The sequence below is a fragment of the Strix aluco genome, chromosome 1 (assembly GCF_031877795.1).
Source record: "Strix aluco isolate bStrAlu1 chromosome 1, bStrAlu1.hap1, whole genome shotgun sequence".
NCBI classification, from domain to species: domain Eukaryota; kingdom Metazoa; phylum Chordata; class Aves; order Strigiformes; family Strigidae; genus Strix; species Strix aluco.
The window spans coordinates 152,255,351-152,281,343 of record NC_133931.1 but is presented as its reverse complement, the minus strand read 5'-3'; the positions used below and the strand labels follow the sequence as shown (position 1 = coordinate 152,281,343).

General features: G+C 35.8%; 1 protein-coding gene across 9 annotated transcripts in view; it reads left to right on the top strand.

The window, feature by feature from the left end:
• Nucleotides 1-25,993, top strand: part of LARS2 (leucyl-tRNA synthetase 2, mitochondrial) — a 145,655-nt gene that overhangs the window by 74,188 nt on the left and 45,474 nt on the right. For all 9 annotated transcript variants that reach the window (XM_074840562.1, XM_074840588.1, XM_074840571.1 and 6 more), the window contains 4 exons: nucleotides 7,476-7,565; nucleotides 11,713-11,856; nucleotides 23,552-23,659; nucleotides 25,131-25,290. In XM_074840562.1, the coding sequence (XP_074696663.1) occupies nucleotides 7,476-7,565; nucleotides 11,713-11,856; nucleotides 23,552-23,659; nucleotides 25,131-25,290 (502 nt within the window). The remainder of the gene's footprint in view (nucleotides 1-7,475; nucleotides 7,566-11,712; nucleotides 11,857-23,551; nucleotides 23,660-25,130; nucleotides 25,291-25,993) is intronic.

Sequence of the window (25,993 nt, the reverse complement as noted above, 5' to 3'; positions counted from 1 at the left end):
CTTTTTCAGGTCTTTCAAAGTAGCAATTTTCTGTGTTAGAAGTTAGACAATAGTCTAAATAGATATTTATGAAACAGCATGCCTTTATGTTAATGTATATATGTTTTGAGGAGTGCTTTTTTCAATGTTTATGTTTTTATAATATACTCAAGGGTTTAAAGCTTGTAACTTGAAACGGTGGTTTAGTTATGTTATTCTAAATTTGAAGCATAAGCCTGCCTTTTTGTAGGTGTTGGTATCTTGACTGTTTTGGAAAATATAAATTTTATTGAAAATATTAATGCTTGAGCATCAGGTGTTCACTTTAAACACATTACCAAACATGATCTGATATAAGCTAATAATAGCTTAAAGATAAAAAATAGATTAATTTTTGAAGCAATTGTAAGGTTATTGCATTTACCAGTGAATTGAAAGTCAGTCACTACCTTTATATTCTCAGCAATAACTGTTGCTTATCACCTTAATATGATTCTGAATAGAGTGATAGAGATGCTAATCTTGAATTTTTATAGCAGTATTGTAGATCTGAAAAGGAAAAGGATTAGTTTCTGGCAGTCTGAGACCTGCCATCTGTTTTCTTTACTCTTGAAGGTGAAGTTGTTTATTTGTATGTCTTACATCTAAAAAACTGTATTTCGTCATGTAATATATAGGGCAAGATTTTTCAGTATAAGCCCTTTTAATAAGATTTTAGTTTTCTTGATAGCTGAAAAGTTGCTCTGAAAAGAAAAGATTTGTTGTGGAAGGTTCACTGCACACATTCTTGACAACTATTTTCTTATATTTAAAACTGTTGGTATCTCGGAGATTTTCTGTGTGTGTAATAAAGCAATACTTCAAAACAGTGAAATCATATGCGTAGGCTGTATTATGAAACGTGCAAGAGTTGAATGTTGCAGATTGCCTTTCAAGAAAATTGAGAAAAGTCACCTCTATATGGACTTTTGTTTAACCCTTTCATTCTGAAGAAGAGATGGAGAACTGGCAGTACTGAAAACCATGGCAGGAAGTACAGAGGGAAAAGTCATTTGTCATCTCTGTACCTGTTCTTTGAGGCTTACCTTCACTTTTCTAGTAAGCCACGTTTTGTCTAATGAAGCTTCAGAAGTCTCTGAATACTTGTGGAAGGGGATTTCATACTCTTCAACTAAGCCCATTTGAACAGTTGTGTAATTGAAATACTTTAGAATGTTCTAGGGGCACATAGTTTGTGTTTTTGAAAGGTAAGATTTTAAAACAGCTACAAAGTGTTCCTTGACACACAATGAATTTTGGAGTTTTCACTCCTTAGCTTATGAATTGTTTTATTTTACCTAGAAGCCTGCCTTATTAGTTGAAGTAAGAGTGACCTGAATGGTGATCATTAGAAATAGATATGTTTATTCATTGCAAAAAATGTATGATGCCTGAAATACATCTATATTGCTTGATTTCCAAATGCGCAGATATTTGAGCTAGCCATGACAGAACTGCCTTTGGAAGCAGAACGGCTAAGCCCTAGCAGAGTGTATTTCCCAGGCTGATAAAGCCTGCTTTGCTGCAAGGCTAATTAGGCTGGGCAGAGCATTTTACTGCCTCAGCTGTACTGCTTTTGGGGTAACACAAGCATCTTTGCACAGCAGTGCACTGTGCTGTGCAGGTACTTACCTTAAAAGTGAGGAATATTTTTTTTATTATTCTATACTTGTATGGCACTAAATCAGTGATTTACAAAATACTGTCACGATGCAAACAAACCCACTAGCATTAGTGACTCCTGTGAAAAATGCAAGAAAAACACTTTTTATATGGGTTAATCTAATTAACCAAGACTATTGTACAAAACAGGAGTTTATTTTTAATTTAATTTCATTGGCGTTGCTTAAAAGTGCTCCTTCGTTGTGCTAGAGCATAGTACTTAGCAAATATGTGCTGGAGGGAACCCATTCTCCTACCTTAGATCCCTATTTTAGTGTGCAGTGAATTGCCTTTTTAAAGTGCTAACCTTTTATGTTAACTGTCCTCTGTGGCCAGCTTAGAGTATATACCTAGATGATGTGAAGGAAATTTAAGTAAATTTTACCATTTCACAAATGTTGAGGGAGAAGAAAGTGGGAAAATAACAAAAAATACATTTTGAATGCCTAGTGCGTGTAGCTGTGCTGAAGAAGCTGATTGCTTTTAAAGTCATGTCTGGTGTTCAAGAATGTCCTGTCCAGGAATATGAAGACTAGTTGTAGTTTTACTGCTTGGTAAAATTATTATGAACAAATCCCAGTGCACCTGGCGTATTAGCAATTTCCTTTTATTTGTCTGGGTCTTTTTCATTGTTCTGTGTCTTACAAATCAAAATTTAAAAGTATTTTATGTTATAGCAGTCAGTGAAATTACTTAACCAGTAAGGCACCACAAATAAAGCATTATTAAGAGCTAATTAGATTACTTCAGAAAGCCAGGTTACAAAGACATTTGAAAATTATTCTCCTAAACAGAAAATGTAAGCAAACTAAAAATGTAATTAAATGCATAAAATAGCTCTGTAAGTACTTTGCTTTAGAATAGGTTTGAATACTAATAGTGATCTGATATTTTTTCCCTGAAACATGTAGGTATTTTCAGTGCCTCAAGTAATAAATGTTTATTTTTAAATCACTTTGAAAATGGTGTGATTTGAGGGAGAGATTTTTAAAAAATAATAAATGAGAGAGAACATTTCTATTTTGAACATCTATGTTTGTCAGATCCAGGGTTAAAAAGCTGCAGTTTGAGGATGGAAAAAATGTCTCTGAGAGACATTAAAACCACCTGGAAAATAAAAAAACCATTGTGGTTATATTGTGTTTTTCAGATAACAGTAATTTGGGCATTCCTGATGATTTTTATTACATATTTCTCCAAAATACCATCCCAGACAGCCTAGCAAGCTGCCTGCCACTTCTTTTAAACATGATTTTCAGGGGAATTAGGCAATATAATTTTCAAAGATTCATATCATCAGCAATAAGGGATGGAGAACGTATAACATCTTTTCCTTTCTTTTGCTCAGGAGTGCCGTCAGACTGAATGCATGTTTCCAGTAAGCCATCAGTTCACCACTATATTACCAATCTGTAACTTTCTTCTAGAAGGTAGCTCATTCTGCCAACATTTTTCAGACTTTTCAATTCATGTGCTCCAAGTGACATAATTTTTTGCATAAGAGTAATGTTCCCCTTCTGCTCTGTACATTAAAAAAGATGAAATCTTCGGTAGATTTTCTTTGTGCAGATATTTTTCTGTTTAGTTTTGAAGTTGTCATTCTTGTGTACTGCCTGAGCATGAATAAAACTGTAACAGTAGATAGAGCATTACCTATTAAATTTTCTCTTTATCAACATATCACTGATAATCAGTCACTCTACATGTAATTAACTAAAAAAGGAAACCTATTTTTTTGCAGGAAAGATATTCATGCTCTAAAATGTAGGCACTGCATGATGTTTGTATTTGTAGCTAATAAAGCATGAAACGAAGAGCCTTTGAAATACAAATACTCAAATTAATTTAGAAATGCAGCTTGGTCTCTACCGAGCTCTAAACCTCTGAAAAGCAAATAGTTATACCAGATGAGGTGGTACATGCCCTTTAATACCAAAAGAGACAAATAATAGATTAAAGACTGCTTAATCTTCCCAAATAGATTTTGAAAAAGTCCTTTCAGACTTTTTCTCATCACCTTTTTAATAAGTATCAAGTACAACATGTCTGTCTTCAGGATAGCATAAGAGTGTGCTAAAAATAAAATGGTTAGTAATAAACTAGAAAATTACTTCTCTCTAGTTATATGTTATTCACAAAGCCTGGTGGATCTTACAACAAATAAACACTTTCATGCAGCCTGTAAATACTACTTTTATTTAAAAAGAAAATAGTCATGAAAGTAGCTTGAAGATGTAACCTTCTTAAAAAACAAACAAAAACCAGTTTTAAGGTCAGAGCTACATAACAGAAAGTTGTAAGAACAGAGCAGATTTAGAACAAATAACGAATTATAAAACAAGGCATTTGGAAATTATTTTTTCTTTTATTAATGGCCAAAATCTTCCATCCACTTTGGGGTTTTTTGTTTGTTTGTTTATCCAGGCTTCTTTACTGTTGGTTTTCCCATATTTTTGGTAGCTGGAGGTTTTTTAATCAGATTTTTAAGATAATGAACGGCCCTTTAATCTTAGCATGAACCAGTTGCTTCCCAGGTTGCAGTGCTGTCAAATTGTAATACTGCTATTTAGTCTGTAACTGAGAATTTATATGCAAAAATAAATAAAATACTAACCCCTCCGTCATGCTGTTTGTTAGGAACAGTTTGCTGTGCTGCAGTAAAGGGATTAAGCAAGGTAGTTTTTGGTATAAGAATAGGGGACTTTCTCTTCTATACCTTTGCAATATCTGCTATTTTTAAAAGCAGACCACTTTTAAGGGTGGTTTGTTTTAATGAATAGGAGTAAGGAGCAGTAACAGTACCCAATGATAAAGATGCCTTTTGGTGACAGTATATATACACTTTTTAACTAGCAAGCTGACAAAAGGAAAAAGGACAATGGGTTGGGGAGAAGAGGGAGATGCTCCCATTTCATTTTACCTTCTGAAGTGTTGGGGTGATGGCTTATCACTAAATCTGTTACAGAGCACTGAAGAGCACATGCAGTGGACAGCTGAGCAACATATTTCATATTTGTAAAAGGGTTCTGATTTTTAGTATGTATTTTATCTTTGGAGAAAATATGGTATATCCTGTTTATATATAATCACTGAACTTTATGATATGGGGTGCAATACATGTGCGTTATGCTAGTGCTCAGCTCACAAATGAGAGCCAGAAAGTTACATTTTTTGGCAGGGTGGAAGGGCTCCATTGTGCTATTTTGCAAACCCTTTTCTGTATTTCTGAGTTAAGTTAGTTCTGTTAATGCACTGCAAATTTTTGTCATGCTCATAAAGTATAAATAGAAATGTTAACATTCACCTTAATTCAAGCATGATAGCAGCCTAATGGAAACTTTTTACCAGACATTATTTATTTAATCAAGATCAGTAACTGGAATACATGGAAAACTATTTTCCACCGTAAGTCTTAATGTGCTAAATGGTGGAAAAAACCAAACACATTTCGAGATTGACAAGAGGTTGCTAGCATGTCATCAGCAGCTTGTTTCACTTGGTAGTGATGTCATTTCTCTTTCTTCATTAATTTCAAATGTTACTTCAAACCTTCAAGGTTATAAAGTTAAATGATGAGCTTGGGTGATCTTTTCGCAGCTCAATGACCACATGGCACATTTTTTTTCAGTGATACAGCCTGATGCGTTTCTTTCTAAAAAGTGTCAGTTTACAACTTGTGAGAGAGCACAGTTCCCAGGAGTTAGCTTGTATCTTGCAGCTCAAGCTTGTTGTGTCATCTTTTTTTGTTCCAGTTAACACAGATCTGCCATTCAGGGCCAAAAGGACAAATCTCAGTCCATTTTACTATTTTTATTTGAAAACTCACTTCTGTTGTCTTACCAGTTTGTCTGTTGCTCACATAATCTTACATTGTACCAAAAGGGTTTTTATTGCTTCTTTTGTGTGTCTGATATTCCAGTAATGAAACTCTGTTGCCTGTAGTGGCATCACACTGGCAGAACTGATGTCACTGTGTGGAGAAGCAGAGAAAAAAACCCCAAGGCTGATTAAGTGGATAGTGTTTAGTTGGAGAGATGGAACTCAGACTCCTATCAAGTGGGTTTTTTACAGTGCAGAGCACAGGGATTTAATCAAGCAACTGTTTTTCATGACTAAGTCTTCACATGCTGTGCTGAAAACTTGCCATTAAATGTCTCTTTGTGATCTTGAAAGCCTCTTATACACACTTTTGAGGCACATCTCTTCAAAGGTCATATTAATTGTTCAAAGCAATGTTTCAGCACTGAAATGTAAAGTTGTAAAAAAAGAAGAAAATTTTTATGCTAGAGTGATTCAGGTGTCATTTGAGTAGTGGATAATATTGCTGACGTTGTGTGTAGTGGGAAGCTTAGATGATAGGAAAGCCTAGGTGAAAGACATTTCACATTTGGAGGTATTTCAGGTAGTTGATAAATATTTGCAAATGGAATAAATTTTATCAGTGGCTTACTGTCAACTCTGTAACTCTAAAACCAAGAGATGTTCTTGTTGATTAGAAGTTCAGCGTAGGAGTCATCTTGTGCTTCAATAAGTACAAATGTGGTAAAACAGAAAGCTTGTAGAAATGTTTCTTCTTTAAACAAATGCAAGGTAAACAGGAAAACTGTTGAGTGAAATGTGATCAGTTTATTGTTACATGTTTGTGTTTAAGCTCTCATTACATCATAAAGTTACACCGTTGTTTTCACTTTGGCCAAACTTTAAAAGATGTGGGTGCAACCGTATGTGTTTCTGTTGTGCCTGTGAAACCACGGTGTTTGTGTAGAGAAAATTGGGAGTCTATAATCATGTAATCCTTTAGTCATCTTCACATATTAAGATGTGTATTTGATTGCTGTTTGGTTTTTGAACATTTAAAACAGGGAATTTTTTTACGCTGTTGATAAGTAGGTTGTTTTTTAATTATTAGAGTTCACTAAAAACTCAGAATGTTTGTAAGTTTTAAAAAAGCTATCCATTATATTGTTACTTGCTGTTCTCTTAACTCCCATTCCTCCTTATGTTGTCTTTTATCTGTTTTTATTCGCCTCTTAACAATCCCCCTCATTCATGACATCTTTTATGACTCTCATTTTTTCCATACTTCAACCTAGAGCATTCTCCTAACTTGAGCTGGTTTGCCTTTTAAAATGGTTGCTTATTTGAGCTGTGATTGTGAGATATCCTTCCCAAGTCTTTCATCTTGAAGTTCAGAGCCTTACCCCATATTCTGCCCTGCCTGCCCCACACGCTCTGTCTGCCAGCAGCCTTGGTTCCTCAGTGCTGTTTTGTGTCCTGTACGTGCCGCCTCAGCTGCAGGCTCCCCTGCTCTGCTCGCCTCTCTGCAGCCAGCTCCCAGCTGCTTCTCAACAGCCGGCAGGCTCCGCTCCTGCCTTTCATTGCTGAGCAACAGAGGAAAAGGCAACCTGACTAACATGACTTCTTTGCTAGAGTCCTGCTTTTGTCTAGTTTTGCTGTTTCCCTGGTCAGGCAGCTGTGGTCATTTCCACTTACTTTCTGTTCTTGTATCTGTCAGCATTGATCTTACAGGGTTCTTATATTCCATGTTAACAGGGAAACTTTTCTTTGCACATCAAACGCACACAAAGCACACCTTCTCTGGTTTTGAGTAAAGGTATCAGTCATTATAAACATTACACAATAGGGTTTTGTACATAAATGCATATATAAATAAACATTTCTGTTTTCTCTGTGTCATGTATTATACACCCCTGACTTAATTGTTTTAAGTTAAAACACTTCAAGAAAATACTAAGAATAGTTTCAGGAATTTTTATTTTATTTCATTTCTACAGGAAATAACCACTTGCTTACCAGAGTACTACAAATGGACACAATATCTCTTTCTTAAGCTTTTTGAAGCTGGGATGGTGTATCAAAAAGAGGTAGGTACAAACTTTGACCTTTATACTTTCCAAGTTTACTAATTCAAGTCACTCATGTCAGTGGTGCGTTTCGGGATCATCTGTTCACATTCATTAAGTGGATTATGCTCTATTGGTTTTAAATCACTGCAAAATAGAATAAATTTTATATATAACTGAATTGTATATGTAACTAAATTTTATATATAACTAACATGAATGGATATTGTAGTAAGTCAAATCAGAAATGTTTATTGTCAGTGATTTGCACTGCAGCACAGGATCAGAATATAGCTACTATTAGTTTATTTCATGGCTTTGATACAGAATTTTCTAGCTCTTAACTTCCCTCTTGTGAAAGCAAATAAGATAATGTGATCATTAGGAGTCTCTTCAGCAGTGAGATTATTTAACTGTATAACATTACTGTGATACTGTCTCAGAACTGATAGGATTGGATAGGATAATTGGAGATTATGTGCCTAACCGTCCAATTCCTGGATCCTATTTGTGATTTCTAAAACATGACATAAATATTAGATGCTATAAGACTATCACAGCTGTTTATCTGTTACCAGTACATTAAGAAATTATTTGCCTTATAATATTTTGTAAACAACATAGATCAGGATATCTGAAAAGGGAAGGGTTCAGTTAACTCTCAAGCAGGAGGTGAAACAAAGGTTTTAAATGAGCTTTCCCAAGAAATTTCTGTATAGACAAGGCAATGCAGGTCCAAAATACCTGAACAGCTGCACCTAAACAAAGCTGCAATTTAGTGAATGTTTCTAACTTAAAATGGAAACTAAGATTTCTTAAATATGCTTTGAGATTTCATTTGTATTCTACAGAAACAAGGAAAACCCGTAGAATATAATGAGGGATGTACTCTTAATTATTCTCTGAACCCGGAGAAAGAGGTTGATGGTGAAAGGTAGCATTTGGAATGTCAGGGTGTTACTGAACTATGTCTCCTGTTTTCATAGGCAAGACGTATTCAGAGATCTTAAATGACAACCAGCAAAAAGATTCAATATTTGATATGTCCTAACATGCTAGATTTGGTTTGGGTTTTTTGTGGATTTTTTTTCTGTAATTATTTTCTGTGTTTGTAATTAAAAAAAATTAAGCCCCTAGCTTTCCCATAACAAACTTATTTTTATCTGTAATTTTTTTTTGTTGACGAGTGATCTGAAAAGCATGATGCTGCTTTGTTAGAAGCAGTAATAATAGACAGAACAAATTTTGCATGCAGGCTCCAAGTACTGTGGGATCCTGGAGCTACTTGGTAACAGTGATTGGATCTACTTCCCTCTTAAGAGTCAAGGATCAGTTTGAGAACTTTAATCAGCATCTGTCAACCTATAGGGGTTGTAATCTCTGGTGGATATGAACCAGTTGCTTTTTGGCAGGAAACGGATGGCAGAGAGAGCCCATAAGCCCAGGTCTCTTCAAACAGTCATATATACTTAAAGTTGTATTTATCCCATGTTGTCAGCATATCTGCAGTATATGTTAGGCAGTACTATTGCACAGCTTGAAGTCTTCTGCATTACAATTTCATTTTGGGTACAGGGAAATAATTCATAGCCTTTCTGTGGCAATAAGAATAATACATGTGGAGTGTTAGGCTAGTTAACACTCTGTTCCAGGAGTATGTGTGTCTGGCCAGAAATTACCCTGGTAGGGAGACACAGACTCAGTATGTCTGGGAGCTGCAATTATTGAGAATTAACAATGTCTGCCTGGGTGCTGCAGCATCTTTATTCACTGTAGCAAAATCCTCTCTCGTCCTGCAATACTGATGTAGTCAATACACTGTAGAAGTTATTGACCTGGCCAGGTGTGGGTGTCTTATTGAGGTTGAGATTAATAGCTGCCTAGACTCTACTGTTTTGACTAGATATCTGTAGACTGTAGTAGAACCATAAACACCATACCTGGAGGTAAATATTTATGCTATAGATACCCAAAGTTAGAGATGAATCCTATCTTAAAAGCATATGGTCTACATTGGCGTAGTGAGGAGATCTAAATAATTGCTGTTCTCTATACACCTTTGCACTGTGCTCTCTTTGTGTAGGTGACATTTAGCAGCTTCCTGGGGCCATAGTTTCAGAGGCTGTCATTGTCAAGTAGTTGCCTGTGTGAGGTACAAATAGGAACTAAGGATTTAATTTAATATCCAGGTTCTGTATATTAGTCAAAAGGCTGGAAGAGATGGAAGGAACAAAATGCAACTTTAAAAATTCACAGACAAGACTTTTCAGCTACAGATTTCTTAAATGCATATTTGTTTTATGTTTTACATGATTTATTTAGATAAATCTCGTTATGAATCATGATAATATGGTATACTAGATAATTATACTAATATAAATAATTTCAGTTATCTTCTAAAATTTTCATCATAAATTTGATGCAGTATCATCAAAATAGAAACAGTATTTTTTCTAAACTTTGAGTCATAGCCAGTTGAATACAAGCATATGCTAATACTGCTATATGCAAGTGGCATTTTATTACTTCTTAATATTATCTGATTTATGTCTCATTAGGTGTTATTTTAACTTTGTAGTGGTGTGGGTTTTTTTCCAGAACTTTATAAATTAAAAGATCACTACTTTAGAGCCAACTTCATAATGTGTTGTATCATTACTGAAGAAGTCGTGTATTCTGAAAGTCTAGAAAATAATCTGTAATAGTGCAATATATTGATTGCTTTTAATTTCTCCAATGAATTTTCAGGAGCCTTTTATAAAAACCAGTGTGGTGTTATTGGTAGGTAACAGGTAAAAGTTAGACAAAGTGCAAAAAGTTTTAAATTCCAGTGACATACTGAATTCACACAAGCTTCATTTGAAGGTGAGGTTTTTTATCAAAGAATGACTTTCATTTCACTATAATAAATTTTGTATAAATCAATGTAGGTAATCAGACTTTGTGCACATCACACACATACACCACACACTGATAACAAAACCAGCAACAGTATTCCTAAGGAAGAGGATCCATGCATCTGTCTTTCTGCTATCCTCACTAAAAGATTTGTAAAATGGTTGTGGTATTTACTGTTTCTAAGAAATGTAGCATATTTAAAACTAAGCAATATCAGTTGCTTGGAAACTGGGGCATTTTAGAAGGTGATCAGTGATAGATAAAAAGTGTGTAATATGAGGACAATGATTAGTTTTTAGATTGAGATACTAAGTCCTCCCCATACCCAAAGAATGCATTTGAAATTTTCAAATAATGTTTAATGTATTAGAACGCTATGGAGCTGCAGCTATTGTTTTTCAGTCAGGCTGATTTAGCTTTGATTTAGCTCAAATACTAAATAACACTAAATGTAATGGATTACTCTTATCTCTTTGATTTTTTTTTTTTTTCTTTGTGTTCATTTTTTCAAGTCAGTGTCTAGCATTGAATACCACTTCTGGAATGATCACTAGGATTCTTTTGTGGTCTTAGATCTTTTATGATGAATGATCAGCTAAATTGTTCAACGCTGGGTGGGGGGGCGAGTTTGATTTTTGCTTGCTCCTCTGTATGTTGTCTGGTATTTCAGTTAGCCCTCAAAAAACACGGTTTGTAGAGTTGAACACCAACATTTATTTTGCTTTAAATTTCTTTAATGTATTTGTATTGATAAGGAAAGGTGATTCCAAAAGTAATTCATGCAGTTAACAGAAGTTATGTGCAGAAAATACCAGCTCTTTCACTTGAAATATAGTTGATCAGTGTAATACTACTTTGTGATTCTGCCCTCTCAAGTTGGAGCTCCTCAGTTATTCATCCCCTTCAGTCTGACTTGATGCTTTTGGATTAGTGGTGGACAGCTTGTAAGCACCAGCCTATGTAGTTTGCAGTATAGCCAATTGGGACACTTACCTATTTAGTATTCAAGTGTCAGCCTATCCCACTAGCATGATTAATCAAGGCAAATGCTGCCAACTGCATTCTTGGGGGTTCTGAGTTCTGAGAAGATGAATATTCAAAATATCTTCAGTTGAGTCCATGTTGCTGATTCAAATGGATGTTATAAAAACATAGAAAACTCAGGGGCCCAAGGAATGTTTCTGGATAATTCCTTTCATGTCTGAAAAGTAAGGTTCTGGTTTTGAAATAGCTGCTAAAAATATTTTTTCTTCCTGCAACCTTTTTTTAGGCCTTGGTTAATTGGGATCCAGTGGATCAGACTGTTCTAGCTAACGAACAGGTGGATGACAATGGTTGTTCATGGCGTTCAGGAGCAAAAGTGGAACAGAAATACCTCAAACAGTGGTTTATCAAAACGACTGCTTATGCAAAGGTATGAGAATACAGTTTTTTGAAATTATGGTAGCACTTAAAAGAGGTGACTTTTCATCCAGAAATATTCGTAGAGCTGAATGTGGTCTTTTATATATGCATGTTTGTGTAATACATGATTATATAATAATATATGTGATCTATGCCTGTGTATGTGTGCATATAAAAATTATTACCCCTGAAATCTTTCTCTTCACATCTTTAAGAATTCTAAGTAATTGGTGTGGGATTAAATTCTGAAGAAATCAAAAAGCATAAATTAGAGGTGAATGAATTAATTTTGCATTCACACGTTGTCATCCCATATTTACCATCAAGTACTTTTCTGCATATTTTGGGTGTACAGCTGTGCAATCTTTTGAACTAGAAACTTGTTTGCCTAGTCAACCTGTTGGACTTAGGAGCATGGTCTAAGCAGTGGAGTACAGTGTGTCACCTATCATTCATTTCCACATGTGTCTGAACTATAGTTCTTTATGATTAACTGCTCTTTATTGAAGATTCATCTGGGCCTTCTGTTTTACTTCATGCTCTACTCAGTTATCTGTAATTTTTAAAAAAAATTTCAAGTTATTTAAATATCCTTTTTTGTTATGAGCTCAAATTTAGATTGTGATGGGACAGCATAGCTTCCACATCTAGGAATTCTTCAACAAAATTTTTGGCTTTATGTTCTCTGAGATGAAAGTATTGACTTCCTGTTTTGTCTGGGTGAACTTTTTATTTCATCCAAGTGTTCTGTGTATTGAGACTTCAAGAACAGATTGAGAATGTTATTGCCAAGAAAATATTAAAAATTCATCTTTGACCCATTTGCTGAGCCTCAGATTCAAGAGACCAAATTTCCATGATCATCCAGGGAGAAGAAACCCAGTTCTCACTCTAGGTCCATTCATAATAAAGAGAAGAACTTTAGATATCCTGCTGATGCTTTGGTTCGTCATACACAGAGAGAGAGTACTTGAGATGCATGCTTTCTGATTGTGCTGCCTATTCTGGCAGGAAAGAGGGAACATTTGCTATAACTGAAGGAAAAATGGAGCATGTCTGCACAATCACAAAATTATTACAATGTTGTGAGCTTTTTCTTGGTGCTCTTGTCACCAGATTTCATGATCACCTTTGTGATATTTCAGGGTCTGCCCCAACTCACTGTTTCCCTCAGTTTGAAGCCAGAGTTTCACTAGAGTTTCTGCCTTTACTGATGCATCTTTTGTCTACTGTCTTTATAAAGACTGTAGGAAATAATGACTGGTATTTCTGGGCTGTATCCATGCTTGCACCAAATCACTTTTTACTTATCTCCCTCTAAAAGGAGTGAATCAGCCTTAAATTTTTACTCATAAAGACCAAAAACAAGACTGAAGAGCTTGTCACTAACCCTGAAAACACCATTGGCTTACGGGTTTATTACTTCTTGCTCACCATTCACCCTCCTCTAGGGAGGAAGATTTATCTTTTGTCTTTAGTCTCTGACCTAAGAAATGTCATTACAGGAAAGACATCAGCTCTTGCAATGATCACATCTCCCACATGTCATTCTCCAGTAAGTAGGCTCAGCTGATGACAAGAAGGAACTTCAGCCTCCACAAAATCCCCTCATCTTCCCCCCAAAGATGTCACCTCAGGAGGCTACCACATCCCCTGCCTACATGAAGGGCAAAAGTGCAAACAACCCCATGTTCTTGAACATCTTAATGGCATCATGAATGAGAGCTGCTGCTTCTTTTCATTTGGGGATGAATGTTTATATCAACTACAAAACCTTTATGCATTACTACAGAGGACAGTTGAGTACTCTACAGATCTCTGAAAAGATTTCCCCAGATTTTTTCTGTGCATAACTGATATTCTGTAGGGTCTATGCTAGCTGGTACAACCAGGTCGATGAATGATGCCATACTGCTCCCAGCTCAAGTGCTTTGGCAAGCATTACCTTCATGTGCTCCCACTTCTTGTACAGTGACAGATGCTACCAAGTATCAGCAGGTGGTTTGGATTTTCCTTTTTACTCACCCTCCACTGACTCCCGTTTTTGTTGCTGTGGTTCTGGCACATTTTAAACAGTCTCGATCTGCTTCTTTTGGCAAGGGCTTTAAACATTTGGTTGTAGAGGGGGTGAAAAAATTACTTTTTTTTTTTCCCAAACCTTCAGATAAGAATAGCAGGTTACCAGGCTCTGCTATTTTAAGTCCAATATCTGATATTAGATGGATTTCATGCTTTGGAAAATTAAGATAAATAAATTCCCTTTTTTGGTACTTATTTTTTTTCTTTCAAGTTGCAAGAGGCTAGATGACATAGCATGTTGTGTCTTACTTCCTGAAGAAGACTGTTTTGGCCATACAGCTCTGAATGGCCCATGAACCACAAGCTGCAATTGAAGATTGTCCATCAGAGGGTGACTGTCTCTGAGCTAACACTGGCCAAGTACTTCAACCTCTTAGAGACTCTGTGCCTACACTGACATAACCAGGGTGCTTCACAATAGCATTTTGACAGAAGCCAAATTACAGATCTTAAATGATACAACTTTGGCTCCTCTTTCTGAATATTTTGACTAATTATCCGCAAAACTCAACTTTGCACACATTTCTTCATTCCTTACAGCAGTCATACCAGTACTTTTCAAGGAGTGGTAAGAGACATGAGTCCTTCCTTCTAAATCTGTTTCTTTTGTACACTTTTTCTTAGGATTCAGGCTGTTGACAGTTGATCTGAATCCATATCATCCTAAATAGTGTAGTGTTGAACACCATGGTTACAGCAATCACTCTTCCTAGCCTATTCCTCAAGCCTTCTTCCCCATCTCTTTTCAAAAGCCCTTGCCAGGACACTGGGCTTTATTGAGAGGGAGACGTTCATTTACCTTTATCATTTACAGAGCCTTTCATCTTGGAGCAGAGGATCCAGATTTTACAGAGCTAGTCCTAGTAAGTGTGGAGGATAATGACAACCCTAACTTTAAGAAGCTAAAGATCTTTAATCACTAATATGATTGTAGGATGATAACAGTAGTGGTGATAATACCTTCACTTCAGCAGGGTGAGTTACTTCATATCTCTTGATCTTGAAGACACTTATTTCAATAAAGAGATTTTCCTGGCTTACATCATGGACCAGAACCTGTACCAGTACAACTTCCTTTTCTTGAAAGTCTTTGCTGTTCAGAGACTTCAGATATTTGTGCTTCTAACAATAAATGAGTATAACAATTAAGTTCTTTATGGATCTCACTTCTTCTCTTTTTCTTCAGTTGTTTGAGGCTCCCCATGAATCTGTGTATAGTGCCTTCTATGCAGTTACTTTCAGGCACCTGAAGGCTGCAGTAGTAGACAGCATTTTTATCCAAGCTGGCCTTAGATGGTGAAAGTTACTTATGGTACTTCATATGCCAGACTCCTGTAAATGGGAAGTCTGAGAGGTCATTGTAAAGATTATCCTCAATGGGACTGGAGATTTCAAATCCATGGTCAACTTTTATTGCATTAAAAAAACAATAAAAGTAGAAGTTTGACCTTCTAGAACTTGTCTGGCCCTGAGGTCTTTATTCCCCATTTCTGAGTCAGTTGCCTGTTGAACATCTTTTGTCCAGTTCTGCTTCTTTTGAAGGTGTCCAGAAGGTTAAGGCAAGGTGGTGCCGGATTAGCGTGGCCAAAATCATTCTGATTCGAACAAAGATCTATGTTTTCTGTCAGTATAGAGTAGCTTTTAGGTCTTTGAGCCATCTGCCAGAATTTGTATCAGAACACACCTGGTCCTCTATGTCCTGTATCTCACAGCTTGAACAAGTTCATGGGCGCAGAGCAGATTTATTCCTTCCTTGTATGAGATGTTCTTACTAGGTTTGGGAAGAGGTAGAGAGCTACGTGGTTCAGGCTTTCAGTGAGTTGTATGGCTAGATTTCTGTTATCCACTGAAGTTTCACTACTTCTTATTTTTAAATTAAAAAATGGGATGCAATAAGAGGTTATCTGATAGTAATTTAATCCTTGCACCTTTTGGGGAAGATTTGTATTTTTTTCCCTTTTTGGCTACTTTAAGACTGTTAGTATTCTTTAAGTGTGTTCTACTTGTCCCACTCATCTTTCTCCATTGAGGCCTTAATCTGGTTTTGGTATCTCATGGGGAAAGCCATTTGCTTCTGGTCACCTTTTGCTTGCACCTTCAGTGGTGACTATTATTTCTTCTGAAAAATTTACAGAAATTCAAGACCAAATGTCAGAAAGCTCCACCTTCCTTGCCCTTCTTCTGCAACAAGGCTCCCTGCAAATCTGTTCCCTATTCCTTCCAGAAGTTATCTCTGAGTTTTCTTGAAGTTATCCCTGAGTTTCCTTTAAGTTGACGTAGTGGGAAAGCATGTTGAAATAAAGCTTTATATCTGGTAAGTAACTCCTTTCCTGTGTGGCTTAGAGGAAAATGTAAGTCTTTATTTCCTAACTATGTTTCGTAGACAAGGTTCCATTTAAAATACCTTTAATGAATCTGCTATCCCTTAGTTCTTCATTACCAGCTAGCAATAATTGCTGAATATATACGTATACAACTTATCTTCTACTTGGAACATCAACAAATTGTTTTGTTGTAACTATTCAACCTATTTATACTGCATATTGATGATCTTCCTAGTCATCTGTGTTCTTCTGTTTCACCCATTTATCATTTTGTTTTCTCCTGTATCTCACAACCTTAATAAAAATAAATGCTAGTAAGGGTAATCTTCATCTGTAATACTTAAATTACTAATCAAATAGCAACAAGGAGTTACATGATCGGTAATGGACTGTGAAGTCATCTGCTGTGTTTCAGGAGTCAGTGTTTCATTCCTACACCCACTATTCTTTGGATTTCAGTTGTGTCCAGAGCAATCATCTTCTGTGGATTTGCTTTGATTTCTTTATTGTTACTGCACCAGCTCATAGTCCTTTCTTGAAATAAAAAGGACAAACAAACGAAGCCGTGTTGGCTCACATGGCAATTTACCATTGGCAGTGAATATTTTTCAAAGAGCAAAAATATTGACCATGCTTTAAACGCTTAGCAAAAAGCATTTTGGTTATGTAAAGTAATAAAGTAATCATGACCCATTTTTTAAACTGTGAAGTACATGTGAAACGGTCTAGCAGCTTTTATGGATTTTTAAAGAACGTTTTAATTGTAATTTTTCTTTTGACAGATTTCTTTGATAAAAATATAATGCTTTAACTGATGGCATTATTATTCAAATTGTTGTCTGTGCATTTAAGATGTTTAAGCTAAAACATTTAGTTGCTATGGTTACCCAGCTGAATCTGTAGGCAGATTCATTGGAAAAAATCTATCTGTAAATGTTAGTATTTTCTGTCTGTACCTGTAAATTGCTATTATGGTTTTTTATGTACAGTCAATGAGTCCTCAAATCAGAATCTGTAAGGTTAGTCTTTGCATAGTCCCTGTTCTAACTAAATTAATTTTATACATTTTTTTCATATTTTACGTTTCAAAAATCATCCAAATAACTGGAAAATTATTTTGTTCAAAAAAAGCTTAAATAGAAGCAACTTTGAAACTTCAAGTTTTGCCTTAAATCATCTCCCTTTTTTGCACAGCAATAAGAATATATGTTTAATTTAAATACTGGGGAAAGTGACAGGGCCTACAAAATTCTGCCACTCTAATTTGTAGTTGCCATGCAGATTAGTGGTACTTCTTAGTTGTTTATTTGGGGGGCGGTTTTGTACAGGTATTTAGAGACAAATCCTTCTCATATTCCGTGGAGTGCAGGAACTTAGACGTTTAGTATGGTGCTGAGTCTGTGAAGGGAAAACGACAAACAATCTAGCAGTTCTTCTCCATCTTTTCTCTGGGTTTGTGCTGCATCTGACAGTCCCTTTGTCTGGTCTGAATAGATTTGGAATTTCACGTAATCATATTTTGCTTGATTTTTTTATTTTCTATTTTATTTCTGAGCTATTAAGCTGAATGGTAATGAAATGTAATGAAACTGAAGTACTGCATTTTAGGATGTTAAGAGTCTTGACAGTTCTTTGGATTTCATAGCATGAGGTAATGCCTCATCATTGAGGAGAATTGAAATGCTGGCTCTTTAGTTTTGCATGCTTTATGTGTGATTTTTTCACTTCCCACACTTGGGGTCTAACTTATAGTTGTGTTCTTCCAACAGAATGGGTCTGATAAACCTCGCTTTGAAACTCTTCCCCTTGAGTCAGGCTGAGAGCTCTCTCCTGGACAGGGACCAAGAGCATTGTCTCCACAGCTTGCTTAGCACTTCATTAATAAAAAAATGACACCAGTTTTGTCAGCTTGGCAAGACATAAAATTGTTCGTGGATATCCAGACCAGGCTGATCTCCTCTTAGTTTAAATGCAGCGTCTCATTTGATGCTGCAGCAGTATAAATTTAAGTTCCTGTTGGTGTAAGATTAATCAAAACAGTGAATGCTCAGTACTACTAAAAATGATAACAAAGGTTTTAAAGATATTTTATATTTATGGAATCAATTACTCATTTATCCCAAAGATATACCTCATTATATTTGAAAGGGTATATCTTCTCTTTGGTAATTGCTACAATGAGAACAGCTCTGGAGAGCAAATCTGGAGAACACTGGCTTTACTTTTTGCTTTTGAGGAATCATTTCTTTGCCTCAGTTCTGCATAATCAAACCAGAGGTGTTTGTTGACCATAAATTATAGCGTAAGAAAGGGGAAAACTGGTGACAGTTCAGACATCTATGAGAAAGAATTTGAAGTATACACAGTATCTGTGTTACTGCCCCATTTTAGTGTATGTTTTCAGTATACTTCACACATGGGAAATAGGAGTCAAGAGTGACCTACAATACTACAGGCAGAAACTACTGAAGGTGAAAAAAACAAAGCAAGAAGAGATTAAATACCAGCAGAAGCTGTACTGCATAATCACAGTTGGAACTGTGCAACAAAGTGCAAAATAAAACAGTGGGCAGCCTAACTTCAGTTTCCTGTACCTTAGTTAATATATTAAGTTGTATTATATGATTTCATGTAATCGCTAGTTTACATTTGGTTAATCTTTTGGGAGCTTGGTCAAATAAAATGAAGAATTTCATTTTAATCCAAACAGATCTTGATATTTCGTTGACTCTTCCTCAGAAGCAAAGCTTCTTAATTTTATTTTAATTTATTAGAAGACAATTTTATTTTTCTAATGAATTTAATGCTTTTGAAATAAAACCTTTTGCTGACCTTTTAATTTTAGTCTTGTTATGTTGCAAATTTGACAAACTTCATTAAAGTGTCTTCATTGAAAAAAGAGTAAACATTTGGCTTTATAGCCAAATACTCTAAGTATGAAATTAGTGACAAGTCATTGATCATACTAAAAACTTTAGTTCCTGAAGTCAGAGACTCAATTTTTTAGGTGCTCAGCAGAATCCTCCCTCTTTGAACTTTGAGCAGGGGGACTTTTGGAGTTGAGATACTCATGGGAAATTGTAAAGCACTTCTGTTCTTTGATTTTATGGACCTTTTTTTGTCTGAAGATTGCTAAACTGAAGTTCTGTTTCTCTATGAATATTCAACAGACTAAACAGCTGGATATGTGAGATCAGTTTTCCACTTTCAAATGCTTTACTTTTAGTTTCAGATTTGGTCATCGTTGTCTGATGAATTTTCAACAAACTCATCTTGATTTTGTGACTCTCTGATTATCTGAGCTGGTTGACTTTCATATTCTAGCTATGTCAGAATTTTCTAGATGTTCTGAAAGAGTAAAGCAGTCCTGTGAAACATCAGTTTATCCTGAGTCTTCAACTTCTCCAGCACTTAAGTCAAACTTTTCCTAAAGGTGTAAGAGCCTTGAAGTCATTCTCATTCCTGAATGTAGCTTTGATTTCTTTAACTTTTTCCTGACCCTGTCTGTCTTTAGATCTGGAAGACTGCCAAAATGTATTTACGCTTTACCTTGACTTGTGTTTAATTAAGATGGGAGTAATTTCTCCTGTAATTAAACATACGCATTTGAAGTTTTCTTGTCTCTTCCCAAGCCATGAAAAATGAAAGTAGAAACACTCTACCTAATGTTTCCAAGTTTCTCACTATTAAGTTGTCATCAGAAACTTGAAAATGGAGTTTATTTGATGAGCTTATCACTCTCTGTTTAGTGGATTGTAGTGCTGCTGTTGTTCTTTGTCCCTTGCAGAGTCCAACATGGTTTTACTTTTATTTGCCTATGTGCTGGCAATCTTCCTGTTGATTGTTTTTTCTGTGTTACCTAGTTAACAAACTTGTGGCACAGATGACAAGGAGTTATGTACATGCCTTTAAGTGTCAAATTTTTTGATTGAGGAATCATATCAGTAATTGCAAAATAATAATAGGAGTAGAATTCATGGGACTACTTTAATGATTCAGAAGATGTTTCACCAAATATGGTAGTGATTTTAAAAAAGAACATGGAAGCAAAATCCATGGAGTTAAATATTAAATTTTCAAACACTAGGTTATAATATTCAGGAGTTTCTATGCTAGCATTGGTCAGCTTCAATTCAGGAGTTTTGTATACCCAAACAGGCTACATGTAACTTTTAAAAATTGGTAATAGTTGTAACATACATTTACATATTTATGATTTTGCAGGGTGTGGTGCAATTGGATTTGAAAACAACAAGTTTTTCAAAAAGGTTTCCCTTAAGCAGTTTTTTAAAACCTCCTGATTTGCATGGATTAATTTTGAATGTACAAGTGGATTCATGTGTGTAAGAATTAATGTGTTTTTCTACTTTCCTGTTAGTGAGTATCCCAGGTTAATTTACCATCCAGAAACTTATTAACGTGCTAGCAGTATACATACTGTATATTTTTTCTCTCTGTAACACTACGTTAAGTGTTTGTGTTTTGCATGTTGTTCATTTTCTACTTCACCTGCTATTTGTAGCCTTGACACGAAACCAAAGTAGTGTGTTGAGTACAAAAACCACAGAGTCATAATTCCATATTTTAAATTTTTTAAGATTTTTCTGGTTGTGTTTTTTTTTTTTATCATGCTATACTACTGCTCGTGTGCATATTAAGATGTGATGGGTTTGTGTTTGCAAACTGCTAGGCTGTGCCATCATGCAGAATAAGTTTTATTATCTTCATTCAGCTGGAGCTAATTGGGCTCTTACTGTATTTAGCTGCATTAAGCAATTGCATTATCAAGAGAAGTATTGGGCTAAGTCAAACTGTAGCCTATAGCTCCTAATAAGGCCAACTAACTAGAGTTAAAATCATTATCACACACACGTTAAGAATCTTGATGTATTAATCCTGCAGTGAAAAAAAACATCTAGAAAGTTTTGCTGGCAAGACTGTACAGACTGTACAGTTTCAGTAGAGCACATGCACATTTAGCTACTTCTGCCAGCAAAATGTAACGTAGAGTAGGATGGATATCCAAGCAGGAGAATTTATAAAAATATGCTAATGCGTCCAGCCAGTTCTGTGTGTATTGGCACAATTTCTTTCTTTCTAAAATGCACAAAATTCCTACAAAGAATGTATCCAAATATTGTATATGTATATCTCTGTATCTATATATATCTCCAGTTACTCGTTATTCGTTAGTAGGTGTATATGTACATGGATTATTCATGGCAGATAAAGCTCAGACGTCTCTGGAACACTAAAATTAATGAGAATAATGAAAATTTTGAATTCTCTGTGATATAGTATACTTGCAATTGTGACCTAAAACTGATTAAAGTTAAAAACCTTCCAAAACCTTACCATTCTTTTATTTATAAATCATTAGAAAATTAATTTGATTTTTAAGGATGTAGAAAGTAGTAATAATCCCAATTGGTGGTGTAATATGATTTATGAAGGAGATGCCCTTTGTTGTATTTTGAGTGATAGATATACAACAGAGTATATCTAGAAAGTAATTCTTATAACATCTTCTATGCATCTGACTTTGAAAATATTTAAGAATGTAGTTAAAACACAACAGTTGAAAAAGAATGAATTGTATATTCACTAATTATCTAACTACCCACTATTTAATTTAAGAAGCACATAGTACCTAATGTCCATCCTTGCAGGTTGTTAGCGATTAAGGAGATAATAAAGAGCTTGCACATTTGATGTTGGGAATCACAGCTGAAGGAAAAATTACTCAACATGTTGCCTTATTCTTAGAGTTTAACTCTAATTGTTCAGCATATCCACCATCTGTCTGAGTGACTCATGCCTCTGGCTTTACTTCTGCTAAAGTAAAGATTCTGGACAGTCGGAGTATTCTTAACAAAAATGTGAAGTGTTATGAAGTGAAAAATGAGATGAGCTTTGAGTTATGCATCCCTTTGTACATCTCCTTTACTTTTTTATATATCTTGTTTATTAAAAACATACTGTTCAAATCGTGTAGACAAATGTTAGTTGACTTGAAATAGTCTGCTATGCTTTCATGCCACACATCAGAAAGCACGTAAATACATGGATATATCTGTTGCTGAGTATAAATATACATAAAAGTTACAGGTTGGCGGTTGGACATTATGGCTAATGAAGGAGCCAACACTTAATTTCTTCTCTGCTGCTTAATATAGAATCATAGAATCATTTAGGTTGGAAAAGGGCCTTAAGATCATCAAGTCCAACCATAAACCTAACACTGCCAAGTCCACCCGAAAACCATGTCCCTAAGTGCTGTGTCTACACATCTTTTAAATACCTCCAGGGATGGTGACTCTACCACTTCCCTGGGCAGCCTGTTCCAATGCTTGACAACCCTTTCTGTGAAGAATTTTTGCCTAATATCCCATCTAAACTTCCCCTGGTTCAACTTGAGATCGTTTCCTCTCGTCCTATCACTTGTTGCTTAGGAAAAGAGACCAACATCCACCTCGCTACAATCTCCTTTCAGGTAGTTGTAGAGAGCCATAAGGTTTCCTCTCAGCCTCCTTTTCTCCAGGCTAAACAACCCCAGTTCCCTCAGTCACTCCTCATAGGACTTGTTCTCTAGACCCTTAACCAGCTTTATTGCTGGTTGCTTATAATAATTATATTATTATAATATTATTATATGTATTTTCAATTTAATATGAGCCCTTATTATTATGATTTGGGTGGGGTTTTTTACAGGACAATATCACCTAAAGATTCCACTCAATTTTGCAGTCTGTTGTGCTTGGTAAAATATCATTATGAAATACAAAAAATACACAGGCAACTGGAAAGTCTTATTTTGCCATTTTAAGTCAGACCTTGAAAATTTTAGGACATGTAAATGTCTTTTGTCTGACTGCCATCTCCAGGCTATTATCTAGAACAACTAATCCAATGTTGGCTTCATACCTGCAAGCACATCTATGTATCTGTAGTCTTGTTCTGCTCATTAGGTCACTTACACTTACCACAAGCTACACCCGTTGGTGTATTTTTTGTGTTTGTTTTCATCTAAGGGTTTTGTTCTGTGTTTAAGGTTTAGTCCATTCAGAAGGGAGGCTTGTTTTAATAACAACAGGGTCTCTGTTGGAAACAACATACCTCTGGCTTGCGCCATGTTAATTCTGTTCTCAGAGATGAATTTGAGGCACCAGTAGTATAAAAACACCTCTTCCTATGTTTTTACCAGCACTTTATCATTTTGCTGTTAGTTATAATTAAACCCGTAGTCTTAATCTGTATGCTTACAATAGCTGAATGTCCTAATTCTTTCTTTTATTGCATCAGGCTATGTTTCATGCTTTGTCCGATCTCCCTGAGTGGTATGGTATAAAAGAAATGCAAGCAAATTGGATAGGTGACTGTGTTGGATGCTCTCTTGACTTCTTGCTAAAGGTAGGTCAGAAACTTCAATGCTGCTGTCTTTGTTGGGCTAACCACAACCCCTGAAATGTGTGATGGGAATGGATTTTCAGATCTAATAGTCTTAAAACCTACTAAAAGAGATTATTATATGTTCATGCCCAGACCAGCACAGATTCCCAAAAACCGCTGTGGGTTGAAGAAATACTCCCTGCTATACTCCTTAGGAAAGGGTTTGTGTGTTCAAGGGCAATATCAGATGCAAATTGGCTGTGTGTATTTATGTCAAAATACATGCCAACTAATAAGCATTCCTGAAAGCCAGGACGTTTAGGGGAGCAGTGCCAAGAGCAGTATCAAGTGGCACTGCACAAGTCAGCTGGGATCTAGCTGAGCTTGCTCCTCTCTGCACAGCACCTTCTCTGTCAGCCCCACGCTGACCTCAGGCAAGCCACTTTACTTACATTTGTTCATTATTTCATTTACTACAAACAATAATTAAAATAATGAAAACCACACAATTAGGTAGTGATGGACCTACAGAGAAGTCTAGATAGAAAGAAAGGAGAGGAAGGAAACAGAAACTTCAAGAAAATTATGATTATCTACAGAAAGACTTCAGATTTTCCTCATTTGTCTCAAGATGCAGAAGGCTTCTTGAATACAGTAGAGATTTTCGGAGACCCTGATGGAATTTCAACCCTTGTGCTTCAAAGCTTTATTCTGCTTATTTACTCTGGTCTTCTATTTTAAAATACGGAATTTTTGGAAACTTCAAATTCAGACAGCTTAAACTTTCTTAATACCTCTGAACTGCACACTGCTATAAGGTGTATTTTTGTATTGAAGTTGTTTTTATCAATTGTTTCTGAAAATGTATATCAATGCCTGTTGTAGAAAACTCTCCTTCTAAGACCCCCCTACACTCTACAGTTAATTGACCTAAAATATAAAGCCTGTTGATAGTGCCAGGTGGTAATTCTTAAGCACTCTTCTAAGTTTATTACTCATATTTTATGTCTAGTTGTTTGAATGTTGTGCCACTTTTTATTATTTTATTCCTGTACGTAAGTTGCAGCATTGACTTCATCAGAGAAGTGTAGTGGAAAGCCTGGTAGCTGAGAAAATCTTAAATTCTCTTTAGATTTCAGAGATAACATCTCATTTCTGTTTCTTGGAAACAGGGCATGCATATTAAAAGTGAATAGAAGGATTCCAGGTTACTTAATCTAGATCAGTAGCACAATGTAATATTACATATGGTTTTAGGAATTTTTGTCAATAGATATATTTCGATAAACTGAGACAAGACAGTAAAGCGACTTTTTCAAGGTCTTAAAAGTAAATTTTGTCAAGGTTTGATTCTGGAAACTCCCTATAGTGGGAATGTATCTGGTTTTGATATTTAGAACTGTATTTCTACAGGGTGATGTAAATTTGTTAGCTGCGTAAAGGAATCTAAAACCACTGCACTTCCAGTGAGAATTTTTCTGCTCTTTTTCAGGTTAATGGTAAAGTAACAGAAGAGAAGCTAGCAGCTTACACCTATACTCCTGAAGCCATTTATGGAGCTTCCCATTTATATATTTTACCGACTCACAGACTGCTGCATGGGAATAGCAGTCTCAAGGAAGTCTTTCAGAGGGAGTTCATCCCAGGGAAAGGTGATATTTTTCTCATACTGTATTTTGTTGTAGAAGAGTAACAATTTTAGAGAATGATATTCAGAATGTGTGTCAAGCTGAGCAGGAGCTGTTCCTGTTGAGAGGAAACAGGTCTTTTGATTCTTGTCAAACAGTATCACATCAGCCTGTCCTGGCTTCAGATGTGGTAAGAGCAGCTATGTTAGAGTTCTTCCTTTTATCATGGCTGTAACACTTCACAGTGTATAAAAGCAGTGGAACAGACTCTTGTTTTCTCATGTACCAGAAGTGAATAGTCCAACTCTGGCTATGTCAGCCCATTGGAAAATCTCATGGCTATACGGTAATTTGTCATTAGCACAAAGACAGCAGAGCCAGCTCTTGCACCAGCCATGATATCTTCCTGTCAGAGGAAATCTAAGGAGGACAATAGATGACTAATACATAGCAAAGTAGATCACTGATAGATAGCAAAATAATACTCTGCTGTGCAGATCCTTGGTTAATACAGGACTCTAACGGAGTAAATTCAGAGTATCCCCATGGCAGGCCATGGCTTGTACAGAGCATGCAAATAAGTGGAGTTCTTCAGTTGGTGGTTTCCTGAAGGTTCCTACCACCAATTCTGCCTGTATTTAGCATACCTGGCCTACTATTTTTTTGTTGTTTGGAAAACCTAAAAATTACGAGAGTAAATACAATGTATACTGAACATTTTTGTTTC